Source organism: Caretta caretta, chromosome 5, assembly GCF_965140235.1.
Source record: "Caretta caretta isolate rCarCar2 chromosome 5, rCarCar1.hap1, whole genome shotgun sequence".
Classification (NCBI taxonomy): domain Eukaryota; kingdom Metazoa; phylum Chordata; order Testudines; family Cheloniidae; genus Caretta; species Caretta caretta.
This window is the reverse complement of record NC_134210.1, coordinates 62,110,736-62,128,856: the sequence shown is the minus strand read 5'-3', so window position 1 is coordinate 62,128,856 and position 18,121 is coordinate 62,110,736. Positions and strand designations below refer to the sequence as shown.

At 38.8% G+C, this 18,121-nt stretch overlaps 1 protein-coding gene across 7 annotated transcripts in view; it reads right to left on the bottom strand.

Annotated features, from left to right (window-relative positions):
• Positions 1 to 809: 809 nt before the first annotated feature.
• RHOBTB3 (Rho related BTB domain containing 3) overlaps positions 810 to 18,121 on the bottom strand; it is a 73,886-nt gene continuing 56,574 nt past the window's right edge. For 4 of the 7 annotated variants that reach the window (XM_075128584.1, XM_075128588.1, XM_075128586.1 and 1 more), the window contains 4 exons: positions 12,798 to 12,971; positions 11,120 to 11,286; positions 10,199 to 10,295; positions 810 to 8,892 (listed from right to left, as the gene is read on the bottom strand). In XM_075128584.1, the coding sequence (XP_074984685.1) occupies positions 8,777 to 8,892; positions 10,199 to 10,295; positions 11,120 to 11,286; positions 12,798 to 12,971 (554 nt within the window). In that variant the 3' untranslated portion in view covers positions 810 to 8,776. The remainder of the gene's footprint in view (positions 8,893 to 10,198; positions 10,296 to 11,119; positions 11,287 to 12,797; positions 12,972 to 18,121) is intronic. The other 3 variants (XR_012668476.1, XR_012668475.1, XM_075128587.1) reach the window with 3 other exon arrangements.

Below are 18,121 nucleotides of genomic sequence, written 5' to 3'. Positions count from 1 at the left end.
CAGTCATTCAAATGTAAACAAACTGTCTGGCAGCTGGCCAGCAGATTACCCTGACGGGCTGCAGGTTGCCCACCACTGATCTAGATGATCAGAATGGTCCCTTCTGGCATTTAAGTTATGGCCCAGATTTACTTCAAAGGAAAAATCCTCAGCGCATAAATCCGTGTCAATCTTTAATATGCAGCATCAGGATTCAAATCCGTCCTAGCTTCATACCAAAGTATCCTGTTCTAGTTCTCTTTTCTATTACCGAGCTTCAGCTCATCTAAGAGATCAGCACTGAAGAGCACGTGTTGATAGAAGTGCTCTGATGGAGCTGGATACACTCCGATGCATCACTAAGAAAAAAACTGAACAGAAACACTTCATACGTCATTCTTTTTCCTCACCTCCCCATCTCCCAGGCTAGTTCAAACTCAGTAAAAAAAATTCTGAGAGTATTCGAGAAGGGATGAAAATAAAGATGGAAGTGTGGCTATGAAGAGACTATTGCATCTCTATGACTGAATTTTGGAAGCTTCATTAAAATGTATCCTCAGTATTTATATACAAACTATGTGAAGAATGCAATGCTATTCAACACAAATCCTATTACAAAATGTCTTCCTACATACAACATGTAGTCCAGTGGGGTCCTAATTCTAATTTGGGCTCTGGAACACTACAAATGCAGAATAATGAAAGCAACATTGTTTACTCTCACTTTATCTACCAGTATATGAATTACACAGTTTTGCTGTTTAATTCTTTTCAGCACACTGTTCAAACTTTCTAAACAAAAATAGGTAAATAATCACATGAAATTGAGATGCAGTAAAAATATTTATTGTTTTGTTACAAAGTGTTACATACTAAATCTAGAAATTGTAAATTTTAGTCAAAGAGAAAATACCATTCCATAACTTATGAAAATATCAAAAGCTGAATTTCAGCACATGCCTTAGTAAAATAAGTTATTTTCTCCTAAACCTTTTTCTTACCTAGTTCACCAAGATCTAAAGACGAGAGCAGAGACTCTCTGTCCTGGGAAAATTAATGTTTCTTAGGACAGAAGACTTCCTATGTTAGCCTCAATATAAGTCTCATACTGGATTGACATAAGTGTACATGTGTCATAAACAAACATGGAAAAAAGGTGTGTAACAATATTGTTAACAAGATTCGCTAATAAGGTAGAGGTCTAGTCTCTCCTCAATATGTATTCAAAGCAGTTATAAAAGAATAGATCCTTGAATACTACTATACTATATATTAAACTGATAAGAGGTGATAATCCTACCTCAGGAGAAACGTGCAAGTTATTAGCAGAATAGCTTTCTTAAAATAGACTTGATTGTCTATACAAAGCCCAAAGAGAGTTACTTTCCTAAACTAAATTTACTGGTTTTCCTTTTCTAAGCTATTTTAATATTTCCACATCTTTTAGTTGTTTGAATCAAGTTTTCAGGAACTTCCTAATTTTTAATTTAAACCAATGCAAAAATATTATACATGTAAAGTTGTCACATATATCAAACTCAGTGGTGCTTTGACTAACTTCTGAATATCATCTGTGGATTTCTGAATTGTACCTAAGTAACAAGATATTGTTAGCGAAACCTATATCTAAGGCATAGATTTTAAATTTAAAAAGCACATTTCTAAAGAAAAACATCCATTTGTTATTCTGTTTGTGTGGAGAAATCACTCATTTTCTCAAATTATCACATCATTCTGGGCTTGACCCAGTGTCTCGACCTGATATAGGTAGCATAATAGGGGCACCTGCAAAGAATGGAAAGATATTTTGTGTTTGAGTAATTAGCAAGTTATAAATCTGTGTCTCCTCACATTGCTTGGCCTCACTATATAAAGTGTTTGTGGATGATTAACACAAAAGACTAAAATAAATATACAATACCTTAAAATATTCTCTGATCCACAGAAATGGTCCATATTTCCATTTTACCTTGTTTTTTTAAAAAAGCTATTAACGGGAAAAAGGATTTATGAAATCTCCTTCGTGAAAATAAATACCACTACACTGAGTTATTGGCAAAAAATACTAACATAGCAGATCAGATTTTCAAAATATTAAAAATCTAGGGCCACATGCAATATGGGCAAACATTCACACACAGAATTTGTATAGGTTTCAGAGGAACAGCCGTGTTAGTCTGTATTCGCAAAAAGAAAAGGAGTACTTGTGGCACCTTAGAGACTAACCAATTTATTTGAGCATGAGCTTTCGTGAGCTACAGCTCACTTCATCAGATGTTTACCGTGGAAACTGCAGCAGACTTTATATACACACAGAGAATATGAAACAATACCTCCTCCCACCCCACTGTCCTGCTGGTAATAGCTAATTTGTATATGTAGTTACCATGACTGCACATGTGAATTTAATATTTGTGCATACAAACACCAGTTAAATGATTAAACTGGCCACCTGTATGTGCAGATACTGTGACAGAGCATGTTAAGTACTGGTAATTGTTCATGCAAATTAGACTTACAATTCTGTAGTCATTTTTGCTGATGGCCTTAAGCTTTCAAAACTTCAAAATTTGTCATTCATCCAGTTGATCTACATCTAGAATTTTTAATTTCTACAGTAACAGATATAAAAATTAGGAAATAAGGCGGTACTTAAATCTTTTTTACATTTTTTAAAAATTATAGGTTTCTACTTTCATGTCTGACCATTTTTATTCCATCTTTAACATCTCTTTTTCTCCATTGTAGCAGACTCATCTGTTTTATTCCTTGCAGGAGACAATGTGCTATTCCTAGTTCCATCACTGACTAGCAATGTGATCTTGAACAAATCTCAACCCCTCTCTGCTTCAGTCTTCCTCATCTGGGAAACAAAGATAATAATGCTGCTCACATTTATAAAGCTCTCTTACATCCTCAGACACAAAGCCATATATAAATACTATTAATTAACATTCCTATACTGAGCTAACCTTCAATATTTGGAGCCAGAAGAGTACCATTATTTTTGTCCCAAAATAGGAAATGCTATCTGGGCCTCTAAAACTGCACCAGAAGAAAATCCCCTGTGATTCTAGTGTGTAATTCCCAAAAGAATAACTGTGTAGAGATACAAAAAAACTCCTCTTTTTTAACAGAAAAGCACTATAGGTACTAGTTAATATGGTGGGTCTCACCTTCACCTGGCTGCAATTTTTTCTGCAGGTGCCTTTAAAATGGCTTATCCTGCCTTGTTTTCGGGACTAAAACTTTTTCATTAATCTTCCTTTTTTACACTGTCCCTCTAGGACCAAACACTGACATACCACAAATACCACTCCCTACAATACAAGAATAGCTGGCTAAAGTTGAACCTAAATAAGATTGTGGTTTTGCTGGTAGGCAGAGGGAACCACTTAGAAGAACTTGCTTCCTGTATAAAACTCCTGTTATTGTAGAAATCTATCCTTCAATTGTTAAGATGGTCTGAGCCTGGGGCTCCTTTTGGACTCAGTGTTACTGAATGTCTATTCACCAATAGTTGAAAAAAGCCACTCACTGTGATCTATGCCTCACCAGAATATCCCACAAAATTATGGTGATCCTATTTAAGATCTCCAGGCTTGATTATTTTGGCTCATATCAAAAAATGAATCCACACTACCTGAACCAATCCAATTAGTACAACATGGAGCATACCAACTGCTTAGAAACACAGGTCACCATGAACACATTGGGCTGATGCACCACTCTGTAAAGGCTTCCCATTGAAGAAAGTTGAGTTCTAGGTTTGTCCTGTTAGTCAAAGCTCTCCATGGAACTGGCCATGCCTATCTCTTTCTTTGTGAATATTATCCCCTTGGCAGCTGGGTTCAGCTGAAATGATTTAAACTGTCAACCAACGGGGGGAAGTTTGACTGTGGGAGACAGAACTTTCCCAGGAAAGTTGCCTACTCTATGGAATTTTCTCCTGCAACAGATAAGGATGACTGTTGACTTCATAGCTTTCACAAGAATACAAAATTTCTTCTTTGCCTTCACTTTCGTCACACACAGATATATAATATTACCACACAATAACAGAAAATGCCCTAAAATTAAACCAGCTTTTTCTCCTACAGGTTGGGAAGAAAGATTGTTATTGTTATTTCTATTTTTAAATGCAAAGGAGGCGCTCACACAGTACAATGATGGGGCCATATAAACACCTAGCTAGAGAGAAAATACCAGTTCATATGATTGTAAGGGCAACTTATACAGGGAATAGTTATAAACTTAACCCAATGTTTTGACAATACGCTTTACCGAGCAAGCCCATAAATATGTTACAAGGATTGTGTGATAATCCTAGGCTAAAATAAGCAGGTAGGGTGGGATATTCAAAAGCGCCTCAGAAAGCTGGGTACCCAACTTCATTGAAAATCTCACCCATAGGTTAAACAAAAGATTTACAAAAGTTAAAATGTTTTCAACATCTCATCTAGGAGTTGAAACCACCACTATTGCAGCAAAGAATCCTTAGGGAAAACAGGTTGAAGCTAAACAACAGAGACCATGTCTACACTGCAAACTTTGGTTGACGCAAGTTACATCAGCATAAAGCTACCACTGTTAGTACATCACTCGTGCATGCATACGTGCCTCCTTGCACAAGTATTGCACATCCTCATGAGTGCTTGTGTCAATACATGGTAGGTATCTCAGTGCAACCCACTACTGCCCAGTGCACTGTCTTTTGGGATGTTTTGGCAATGTATAGTGGGGCAGCAACACGTCAAGCACGGTGACTGGGGGTAAGGGGCCAACTTCCCAGTTTGCAATTGTTTTCATCCCATCCATGCCATGTCATCTCTATCCCATAATTTTCATGCCTTTTCCCCCATGAACCTACGCAGCCCTCCTCAATGTCCGTTTCTGACAGAAGCATGACGCTTGCAGTTCTGCACTATTGCTGTAAGCATTGTGAGCACAGGACACATGATCTTCGCAGAGCCGTAACACGAACCAAATAAGCAGGGAACACAACAATATCTTGGAGCACAGACTGCTCTGGGACATAGCAAGAACCAATTCAAAGTTGTTTGTTGCTGGTGTTCAAACTGCAGGTGGTAGAGCACCACTTCTGGAACCAAGAAATGAGCACTGACTGGTGGGATCACATCATAATGCAGGCTTGGGATGACGAGCAGTGGCTTCAGAACTTTTGAATGCACAAGGCCACATTCCTGAATCTGTGTGCCGAGCTTGCCTCAGCCCTCCAGTACAGGGACATCAAAATTAGAGCTGCACTGATGGCGGAGAAGAGAGTAGTGATTGCACTGTGGAAACTTGCAGCGTCAGATTGCTACTGGTAAGTGCAAAATCATTTTGGAGTTGGAAAATCCACTATCATGCAAGTGTGCAAGGCCACTAATCATCTCTTGCTATGCAGGACTGTGACTCTCAGCAATGCGCAGGACATACTGGATTGATTTGCAGTAATGGCATTCCTGAATTGAGGTGAAGCAAAGATAGTATACATATCCCTATTTTGGCACAAGCCCATCTTGCCACAGAGTACATCAACAGAAAGGGCTACTTTTCTAGTTATGCAAGCACTGGAGGACCACTAGGGTCTCCTCACTGACATTAACTTTGGCTGGTCAAGGGAAGTGTCTGATGCTTGCATCTTTAAAAATACAGGACTGTTCAGAAAGCTACAAGCAGGGACTTCCTTTTGTTCATGATGTTGAAATACCAATAGCAATCCCGGGGAACCCAGCCTACCCCTTCCTCCCCTGACTCATGAAGCACTCCAATAGCACCAAAAAAAGATTTTGCTATTCGCTTAAAGGTGAAGAAAGACAGTTGAATGTGCTTTTGGAAGACTGAAGGGATGCTGGTGTTGTTTACTCACAAGACTGGATCTCAGTGAAAAAAAGACATCCCAATGGTTACAGCTGCCTGCTGTGTTCTGCATAATCTCAGGGAAGCAAAGGGGGAAAAGTTTCTGCCAGAGTGGACTGGCAGTCTGCTGAGTTAGAACAGCCAAACACAAGGGCTATTAGAAGAGCTCAACACTGAACCACACATCTCAGAGAGGCTTTGAAGAGCATTTTAACAGTGAGCCAGAGTCATGTGTGGTGTACTCTGCTCTACCTGGCCCTGCTGTTTTGGGGCCTGTTAGGAATTGTGTGGTGTACATCTATGAATATAGCACTGTCTATGCATCTCTTAATTTTGTGGTGTTTGTTGTACATTTATGATTATTACGCTGTTTGTCACTGATCCTATGAGTTGTGCCACACTGTAGAGTAACAATTAAGTAGGTGCTTTCAGAATTGCTGGGCACTCTGAAGCATGTATTGTGAACTAAAAGATTATTTTCCAAATAATATAATTTTATTCAGTAGCAAAACCAGTGCAAAGAAAAATCTGTGCAATTTAAAAGTAAATACATTAAAACTTAATAAATTAATGAAACAGAACAACCAGTGGAAAGAACATTCCTGTCCATTAATCTACATATACAACAACCATGGCTTTCACAGATCAGTTTATGGGATTGTGGTTGTTCTTAATGTCTGCTGGGATAGAGTGGTAGGGATAGGGATAAAGCCCCTGATACCACATGGAATGTAGGGTGGGAAGGCATAGGGAGGTGCTGTTATGGAGTTTCCCATGGACTGCAAAGGAGGGCAAAACTGGGATTGTTGTAACTAAATCCACAAGAGTCTGCAGTATCTCTGTTTGTTGTTGGAGAAGGTCCATTATGTCTTGGTGCATTTCCCTCTCCTTCTCGTCTCTGCTTTTTCCTTCCCCAGGCTGTCTGTAATGTTCACCCTCCAGACCCTTTCCTCAGTCTCACGCAGCACTGGCTTGCAGGATCTCATTGAACACGTCATCCCAAGTCCTCTTCTTTCTCCTCCTTCTCTAGCTCAGGTGTTCCTCAGGTGCGGAGGCGAGAACCTCTCTGCGCCACAATAGCAGCAGCTGCAGATAAAACACACAGAGGTACCACTGTCAATATAGTTACAACAGGAAGTGAAAGTTAAAAATCAGAACCCCCTTCTCTTGCATCCCTAAAATTTTAAACAAGACATGCGTATTGACACTTTTGCTTCAGAGTGTTTGTGCACGGTGCCACTCATGAGTCAGCCATGGTGAGTATGGCCCACCAAGGGTGAAGGAAATGAGGGAATTTTGCTCAGTTGCATGAAACTGAGTATAGGACAATGGTATTAAATACTGGCACCACTGTCCACAGGAAGTGGTGATTTTAGCGGATCTCTCACTCCTGATATAACAAAGGCGCAGAAAGCACAGCTGCTGTTTACTATCTGCTGCTAGCCTGTGTACTACAAGGGTGCCTGCTGAAGTTATTCCTGGGTGGCATGGGAAAGTGTCATACCACAAAGGAAGCAGTAAGGCTGCCATCCCTAGAAACCTTCAGGAGAGGATTGCAGAGTACCTCCATGAAAGTTTCATCAAGCTCTCTCATGAGAATTCAAGGGACATCCCTGTGTACATAAACTGCTCCACATGCCCCCACTGGCCTAATTCTACAAGAGAATGAAAAGCAGATAACAACAATACCTGTCTTTGTTGTACTCCTACTTCTTTTAGTACAAGTAAATTAATGAAAAGTCAGTAATTGTGCCATGTTAAATTGCGGGCACCAGCAGTACGTCATTGTAATGGGAAACTCATTTACACACTTTCCCGAAGTTTCTTCCCCTGCATCAAGCTCACCCATGCTCGACTGCTGGGACTGACTGGACTGTGGTGGAGTCTCAAAACAGGTCCTGGCGCCCCGCATAGGTGGAGCTCCCTGGTCGCACATCCCCCATCCTCCTCCTAGTTGTTCATGCCAGGGACCTGTGGCTCCACAAAGGTATCCACGGTTATGTGTGGGATATCAGTAGGGTCTCTGACAATTATGGCATGCAGCTCTTTGTAAAAGTGGCAGGTCTGCGGGTTAGCACCAGAATGACTGCTGGCCTCTCGATATGGCTGACCCATTCCTTCTCTTTCACACAGCACTGCAGCTGGCCTGTCGTACTCCTTCTCCTGCATACCCTGTGCAATCTGTTCATAGATAAACATGGCTGGTCCATAGCTGTGCTTACACAGCCTCTTCTCTCCACAGGCCCAGGAGATCCAATATCTCCTGTCTATTCCAAGCTGGAGTGTGTCTGGATCACGTGGCCGCCATGGTCAGCTGCATAGTTGCGTACAACAATGGGAGAGCTGGTAGGTATGCTCTCCAGCTGGACAAACAGGAAAAGGCATTTCAAAATTTGCAGGGTTTTAAAAGAGAGGGAGGGTCTTTCAGTCTCCATGACCCCTGGACAATGGCATTCACAATTGTGACCAAAGAGGTCAATGTCAGACACTGTTGAACAGCTGCTGGAGAGCTGTTAGAATCCATGTAAGTAACGCAGTGTTTACACTTGCGCTGCGTCGACCTCAGTACATCAACCATGGCTTAATGCTGCTCAGTGAGGGAGTGCTACTGCATTGCTGTAACGGGGCACTTACATCAGTAAGAGACAAATTTAGGTATAGACACATGCACATGCGGCTTACGTTGACCTAACTTTGTAGTGTAGACCAGGCCTGATTAACTCCTTATGCTGTCCTATGGTATATTTCTTAATCCCTTTAAAACATAACAGTAATTCATTATTAATGAAAAGAGTATTAGCAAGTGCATTAGAGAGTACAGTAGGACTCAAATGTTTATTTTCATCCCTGCTACAGTTTTAATAGCCTGCATGTAATTCCCAGCCTGTGATTCTCCAGTCTATGAACACTTTGTGAATAATCAATCTTCTGGTTACATTACTATGCAGTGGCATTTCTGGGAGTTGATATAATTCCTGTAATCTGCAAGCTGTTTCAGGTACATACTGGAAGGCCATCTGTGCATCTCAACAAAATTGCGTTCTTCCGCTAAAAGTAAATAAATAGTATTAATGTTAAACATGTGTATACACACACACACATACACTACAAACTGAAAAACTTCTAAAAATTGCTTTAAACAACATTAAGGGCACACAAACCCATAACAGAAGGGAGCAATAAAGTTAAGGCTGAAACTCTGTCCATTGCGCCGATGTTTTTTTTGCAGCACAAACTGTAAAAATCAACTGTCTGAATACCCTTGTTGTTGTGCTAGGCATAAATAAGTTAATTAATTTTAAATGAACATAGTATTCAGAAAAGATATCAAAATGACAGTCCTGGAGACAAATCCTCTATCCACAAAAGAGAAACAACATAGGTAGCAACAATGCGGAACACTTTCTTATGCAATCACAACACACAAGGAATAGTTCGTTCTCCACTCCTGACTTCCTATACTGAGAGTGACAACAAAGGGGATATGGATACATCTCTAATAAGAATTGAATTTAAAACTACTACTCAATTTTACACAGATCACCAAAAGTCTTCTAATAGTGACAAAAGGGTAAAATAAGACCTATTGCTGAATTTCCTTTTTGTTGCGGGTTTAGCTTAATTTTTTTCTTTTTTGTTTTTGTTTTTTGTTAGTGATCTTCCTAAAAAATAACTTTTTTTGAAACACAATTTTAGGTCATCATAATTAGGCAAGATACATCCTTCCTACTAACTCAGTGTCCCAGCATTTCCTGAATCAGATTGCATCAGAGGATGTCCACAGCCAATTTTCTTGGGTTAGGGACAGGCAGAATACAGATGTCAGCAGTGTACAATAGGGCCATATTGTGAGAGGTGCTAAGCTAATACAACTCCCATTAATCAGGCAGGTGGGTTTCTACATTTCTCTTAAAGCAAACTGGGTGGGTACACCTCACAAGGTTGGCTTAAAAAAAAAAAATTATATATAATTTACCTCTTCCACTTCTATTTCCTAAACCAATTTGACTGACTACTTTGTCACTTGGATTTACTTACATGAATGAAGTGCTATTTAATCATTTGGTTTCATAATACGCTATATCACCTACTGAACAGCGCTATAGAGATCCTAAATTTTTTCTTTAAAAATTTTTTATGCTTATGTGGTGTTTAAATACCATGTCCTTTGAATCAAGATTACAAGTTGTTTCCATGTATAAAATAAACACACTTAAGTACATCTCTCCGAAGTCTTATTTATCTCCTCATATGCTCAGAAGCAGCATTACTTAGCATTAATTCTTCAGTCCAAATACAGTGGAAAAGGTTGGGTATTTTTTTAGTTTTTAAAAGACTAGAATTGGTTAACTACCTGAAAGATCTTGAAATTCAGGCTTTTGACTGAAGATGAGGTAGTTAGTGGCAATAAAATGAAGGAGCCAAGTTGAAAGGCAGTCAGAGTTGTGAAACTGCAAGGAAAAAAGGGAAGTGAAACAGAATACAAATAGTGTTCATGACTAAAACAGATAAAAGATAGCAGAAGGAAAAAAGCAGAAGACATAATTTAAGATTTCCAGTGTCAAAGTAGCAGCATAGCAAATGAAGAATGGTATCCATGGCAAAAATAAATGAGGGAAAATATAGCACAACAATCTGGCAACAACATACAAATTCTCAGAACGTCAGGTGGAAGTAAATGTACTACCATAGGGATAGGCAAACTGTTTCACGTTAACAACAGGGCATGGTGCCAATTGTTAAAAACTGCTGTTAAAGGCAACCTTCCTTAGCTGAGGTAAGTGTTGAAGCAGCTGCTTAGACCCCTCCCTCCAGTGATAAATCTCTGATGAAGAATTACAAACAAGCACAGGTGCTACTACTGCAGCTGATCTACTATTAAATTAAGGGAAAAATGAGTAAGAGATGTCATAGGAAGAAGCTGACTTTAATAGTTTTTTGAATCCCAAATCTGTGTGGGAATGATGAGGGGATACTCTCTCTGAACAGTTACTGAAAAACAGATGTAATACAGGAGAATTTTAAAAGAAAATTACAGTGTATTACAAATTATATTCTAATTATTACTTCTATTTACAAAAAGAGTAAACTAAAACACAAAGTGTTTGAAATAGCAGCAAACAGGTAGCTGCCAGCCACCATGACAGTCTCACAAAGCAGACTAGGACTGAGAAAATTCAGGTCCACTTAAAAATCAAAGTCGATATCAACAAAAAAAAATTTAAAGAAATTCCATCACTCATACATTACATGTCCATGTATGAGCAATACATACCTTGGCTTTTCTGAGCAAGCTAACAACACTGAGACTTGTAGACGCTAATTCCCTACTAGGCATACTCTGCAGCTGTGTGATGATATAAAGCTCACAGATATGCTGGAGTCTGGATACCTGGTACATCTCAGCACAAATCAAGAGAGACATGGCTTGCAAAATACTGGCTGGTGAAAAAAACAAACACGACTTATGGTTAGCACAATCTCACTGGCAGGCTGATCAAAACCAGTTTTACAGTAACCACTTAAATTTGCTTGGAATAGACACAAAATCGAAGTGCTGCTGATGATCTTATGTTTCTGTATTGTAGTTCACAATTTTTGACAGGTGAACTCTATTTTAGCAGAAAAGTATTTAATTTTAAAAAGAGTGACCACTATTTTATCTTCCAAAAGAATGAGCTAATGCAATATGTTGTTATTAAACTTTCCTATGTTGTCAACTGTGAGTCAAACATTGCTGGCCTCACACAAGTGAGCAGTCTTCAGTGAATTTAGGATTTGACCTTCCAATTTATATCATTTTGCTGTGTGTAGAAAAAATTGTTTTTGTAAAATTATGCAAAGTTTCATGAAAAAAACCAGACATAATATAGCAAGGTCTTTCTCTTTTTTTCAAACAGTAAAGTACAAGGGTAACATTTAAGCAGGCAGTGTTGGACAGAGAGATGAAAAATAAAAAATAAATAAAGAGCATTATTTTTTTAAAAATAATTTTCATTCATGTCCTCTAGGTGGAGTCACTTGAAATATTTAAGTACTACAACGTAAAACTTTCAAAAATTCCTTATGACAGTTTATAAAACCAAGATTACTTTAACCAAAATCTGTTTTGGGGATTTATTCCAGCTCAGTGTAGTCATCCGGTTTTGTTATAACTACACTATGAGATTAGACAGATTTAAGCTTTAAAAAATATGAAACTTGACAAAGAGAAACAACTTTGTACTAACCTGGAGCTCTGACTAGAAAGAAATACAGTTTAAATATTGTTTTGATCTAAAAAATGGCCTCCAGGCATTGGAATGGCCTTGAAATGACTTAAGATTTAATTTTCAGTGTGTTACTTAAGTAGAAGATGAATAAAACAATTTGTAAATTCTTTCTTTACTTCACCCTGATTCCATTATAAATACATTTCATTGTAATGATACACTAATGCATCATATTTTGATAACTTACAAAAAAAATAAAAAGTTTTCCTTTTTAAAGGGGAGAGAACTTCATTTTCATGTTGTACCTCAGAATGTTACACCTAAGACAAAAAAAGTTTCTAAGAAATATCTTTAGCCGATAGAAATCCTTAACCAGAAAATACACTTTTACTAGTGAATTTAAAGTACCCGGTAATGCAAAACTCTTCCCAGTGTACTTTGTTTACAACGCTGTCGTTTTGACACAAAACGTGAAAGGATGAAGCTGTTAAGAATACGACTAGCAACTCACTTAATTTTTCTATTTTGGCATTACACCTGAATATTAATTTACAGAGAAGTGTAAAACTTCAATCCTTCATTCAGTATGTTGCAGAGGCAGGGAAATGAAAAGTCACCGGTGTATCTCCTCCCCCTTACTTCCCCCCTTTACCCCTCTATGCCCAAAAAATCTGGGGGCAAAAATATGCCTGAAGTATGCAAGGAGTTAAAGGATATAAGGATATTTTTACATTTGCCTACCTGGACAACAGGAGTCAGTGTACAGATACTCTAGAAAGGAGAGGAAAGTATCTTTGGAAACCCCATAAACTGGAACCAGAAAACTATTTGCTTCTATATAACTTCCATTAAACATAGCTGCCATTACTTCACAGCGAGCCACTAGGACTGCTCTGTGGGCTGGTACAGTAGCACCTGTCAGATTTAAAACAAAAAATTATGACATTTATTACTGCAGCCTGCGCTCAACACCAGTTTTGCAAGTTAGAGAAGTACCTATCACTTCAGGCCAGATCCTCAGCTGGTATAAACTGACATCACTCCGCTGAAGTCAATGGAGATATGACAATTTACACCAGCTGGGGATTTGGACCATTGTGTCTTCTGTATGCAAGTAAAAGGCATGTGTAAGGATTTGTACTATACCCAAGTAGTTCCCAAGTTGACTTCAGGAGCATCACAGCTTTGCGAGATCTAAAGCTTTGTGAGATCACATTCAAACACACTAAGGCAAATCATCCAAGGTGGAATGCCAAGAAGTCAATGGAGTTTCAGCAAATACGAATTTAGCCCAAATTAAATGAAATAGTTCACATTTCAGTAAATCTGTGATGTTTTATAATAATATCTACATATTATCTCATATGCGGCTTTATTATTTAATATTTATATTACCTACATGGCCTCATTAGGGCAGGACCCCATTGTACTAGGTGCTGTATAGTCCTTTCTTTGAAAAGCTTATAATCAAGGCCCTGATCCTGCAATTTTTTTGAGTCTAGGAGAATTGCTGCACCTGTGCAGCACTGTACTAAAGGGAATAGGCTCCACAGAAGTGCAGCAATTCACCCATATGCAAGAAGTTATAGGATCAGGGCCTAACAAGACAGATAATGTCTGAAGGGGAGGAGTTATATAGTCAATATATAGAATTTTCACAGAAGTACATATATTAGCATTTAACTAATCTGTTTAACAATCTTCATTTCCCTCTGAACCTAACCATCACTAATTGACTGATTTCTTATAGGCATCAGTAAATGGTGTTTGCTTTCTGTTCTGTTACGATTAATCTTTGCTTATATTTTCAGATTATCTAATTAGCACACATTAAATTCATTGGTACACCTATAGCATATATTTTATATCTATACATACACATATGTAAGAGGTGCACATTAAATAAAAGATATACTACATAAAATTATATAAAAATATTTGCATACATACACACATTCAGTATTTAGGAGATTAAATAACCTTCTGTATTTTTTCAGCTGGGAGCCACTGTATTTGTATAATGTTTCAACAACACTTACTGAAGTACCAATACTTTTGTAGTCTAGGTGCCCAAATCCTGCAAACTCAATGGAACTGCTCACATACTTAATGTTAAGCACATACGTTTGCAGGATCATGACCAAAGCCCTGTCACAATATATAAAAATTTCTTAATTGCACAGTTTAACTTTTCTAACTGTCCTACTTAAAAAATCAAATCAATTACTACAACGGTGACTGGAAAATTAGAGTAAAACTTACTCTTCGTGAAAATAGTAAGTAGCCATTTTGGTAATGGATGGCATGCTCCTTTGTAAATGTCAATTTATACATCAGTGATATTTTCTTGGAAATATGTAGTGGGTGCTATTGTTTCATCAGCTTCCCACAAGGAATATCCTAAGAGCAGAACTTAGAACTAAACTGTTGTGTTGCCATGTTTTGCATTAGTGTTTTGTTTTCATTATCAAAGGTCCTTTTGTTTTTATTGCATACTGAAAACAACATCAGAAAAAAATCCCCTTTCTCCGTGCACCCATTTTTGAGGGATTAAATCTTCATATTTGACCCTGGGTGTTTCAAGTTGAAAACAAAATAATTCAACAATTGTCTAGTCTTTGGAGCGAGGTTTTTTTGCATATGGGGTAGGAGTGGACAAGTCAGGAAAATTGTTAGTGTTCAGATAAGTATTTTGTTTGATACTGATTTGCAAAGCACGCCCCAGATGTATCATTATTTTTTCCATGCAACTGTTCCTTTACTGGATAAGTGCATTTAGTTCTTGTGAAAGTTATCTAGAGTATGCCATTACTTTTGTGGTGCACACACATTCTTCAGAGGCAGTGAGAAAACAGATCCAGTGATTTGGTCCCTTTTTGGGCTTCTGCCAAGGAATACTTACAAATCTTCATAAACAATCAATCCTCCTCAGTTAACAGTTAATAGCCTTTCAAATTATCCATTCAATTTTCTTAAAAAGGTCTCCTGTTTTGTATTAAATCATAGATGGGCAAACTCTCTGGGCAGCTCCAGTAGCATGAAGGGACTAAAAAAACTGGCTGCATTCCCCCAAGCCAGGTTTCTCTCAGCAGGCATAGAGGCTGCACAAAGCAGAAAGCTGGTGATAGAGGAGCTAGCCTGTACTCTTCACAGTCACTTCAACAACAATCAAGATATTCAACATTAAATATTTTAATTAAGTCTTCACTATTAAGAGTGCTAGAAAAATTATGCAAATTCTTTTAACAGGTTATTTTTAGCAATTTAAATCTGTTCATCTTCAAGATCTGTATGACATCCCAAAGGAAAAAAAGTGCATAAAAAACAAGTTACACCTACAATAGATACAGCAACATAATACAAACAGCACACTCCTCACTATAAAGCAAAACCTTAATCCCAACATCACCATACATAACTGTTAGACACCAATCAAAGAAAGAAGTGTATGATGTATTATTTTCCATTAAAAAGTATGAGGGGTGTTATTTTCCAGGATAAGTTCAAGTTTTGTGTCCTAGTGCTGTTGTGGGGAATGTGGTGTATGTATAGTATTACTGTACCTCTTGGTGGCATATGGGATTATTCATAGCGGGGCAAAGTCTATGAAAAGTACGAATGTAACGTGTCTGGAGTGGTGTACGTTAAAATGGATACCTGAACTGGGCATTACCTTATTTTAAAGTATTTGGATGGGCTGTTTTTTTTATAAGCTAATAACTGGCTTTTAGAAAAGTTTCTTTTTTCTGTGGAAATTTATTGGAAAGTTATATGGTGATCATGGATCCTATGCACACCTACCACAACACATGGTGTACCTTGTCTGTGCACTAATGCCCCAAAAGCAACTATGTGGGTGAAACCAGACAATCACTGTACTCTCAAACTAACTCACACAGAAAAATTATAAAAGACAAACATTGTTTCGCACCATATCACGTCTCACAAAAGCATCACTCCATATATGACCTCTCAGTCCTCTTCCTTAAAGGAAACCTGCACAACACCTTCAAAAGACAAGCTTTGGAGCTTAAATTCATAACTTGGCTACACTCTAAAAACCATGGCCTTAATAAAGACACTGGATTTATGGTTTATTATAACAATCTGTAATATGCTACTTCCTCTTTTTTGTTCTATGACTATATGGTTGTTAATGGGCCATTTCCCCTTGAATGGTCCCTGTGACAGGGTGCTGACCAGGAATTGCTGAGCCAGCCCTCTGTCACTCCAGCTCCAATTAAGGGAGGTGAATTGGAGCGGATTCGAGGAACCTGAGCCTGATTGGCAGAGGTGGAACAGCTGCCAGGCTGATTAGCCTGAGGCTATATACAGGCTCAGAGGGAGGAAGGGAGGGGAGTGGGAAGCCAGAGAGCGGAAGGAGAGGGGTAGCTATTCCCCCCTGGCTGCAAGAAAGAAAAGCCCTTCAGGCTGGAACCCCCAGCGATATACGGTGAGAGGCGGTGGGTTTACGTTGTGTAAATAAACTGCACCAGTGACTGCTGAGTCAGAACGTCTCCGAGTGATTTTTGAAGCAAAGCAGAGACAGGACCAAGGGGGGCCCTGCTATAGTCCCTTATATTATGTGCTAACTGTTTATGCTAACCAATCTTTTCCACCTGTGATGTAGCACTGTTGCTCCCAGGATATTAGAGATACAAGGTGGGTGAGATAATATATTTTACTGGACCAACTTCTGTTGGTGAGAGAGACAAGCTTTCAAGCTTACACAGAGCTCTTCAGGTCTGGGAAACTTACTCAGTGTCAGAGCTAAATACTAGATGAGATTGCTGTGCCACTGTAGCGTTTTAAATGTAGGCAAGCCCTGAGTACCTTTCCCAGAGCTGAAGAAGAGCTTGAAAGCTTGTCTATTTCACCAACAGGAGCTGGTTCAATAAAAGATAATTACCTCACCCACCTTTGTCTCACTAATATCCTGGAACCAACATGGCTATACCATCACCACAAACTAAAATCAAGAAGGAATTTTCCTTTCATAATCTCTTTCTGGAAAGAGCTTCAGAAGATATTACTCGGCCTCTAAAATATTTAAGGTTCATTAAGATAGCAGGGAATTTCTTAATTGGTTGTGGGGCTATCCGCGCAGATGAGAGTCATTAACATGAGCTTTCCTTGTCAAGAGTATGTCGGTACAAGTGTTCTGAAAAATGAAACAACAAAAGATACTAAAGAAATCAATATTTAGTATTTAATACAAACCCTTCTAATCAGCCACAGAGAAATCAATTGGGGGGGGAAAGGAAATTCTCCACTTGAGGGGTTTTTCCCTCCCGTGAGAACCACCAGGGAGTTAGGGAGCAATATCCATTTTCAGTATTCTTCTGGACATGACATTCTTCAGTCTGCCAGGGTTAGAGCAGGTCAACACTACAGCTTTGGACCTCTGGCTTTGCCACTGAATCTCTGGGTGACCTTAGGCAATCCAACTAACCTCTGCAAGGCTGTTGTGAAGCTTAACATATATTTGTACAGTATTTTAAGATCCTTGGAGGCAGGCAACTCTACAAGTCTGTAATGTTTTTAAGTAAACTGAATACCTTAGTGTTATTAAGAGCAAAACCCAGCATCTGCTCCTGAAGTGCCAGACAAATACACTTGGCTGATTAAATAAGGACTCCCCAGGCAAAGAAATCTGAAATGGGAGCCGCAGCAGTGACTCGCTAGGGGGATAGGAAGGGGTTTCAACAGTATGTCTATACTGCACACAAGACTCTGGGATGACGTTTGAGCCCAACCCCTCCTTCTGTCCACTCACAAATCAGTCTCACTCAGATCAACAAGCACTCAGGACTTGAGTCCTAGGACCTTGCTAGGGTTGTCCTAGCTAAACCTGCCGTACCACTGAAGGAAGATTTATCCCTTCAAGGGCGAGGGCAGGAATAAGCTCTGCTTTCTCTAGTTCACTGTCCTCTCTGGGGTATGAGTGAGGGGAGCAGGATAAATAACACAGGATCAAAAAAATTTTAACTATAATCCCCCTTAAAAGGTCTTAAAAACTTCAAAAATGAAGGAAATTCATTGGAAATGTCAAAATCCCCTGAGGA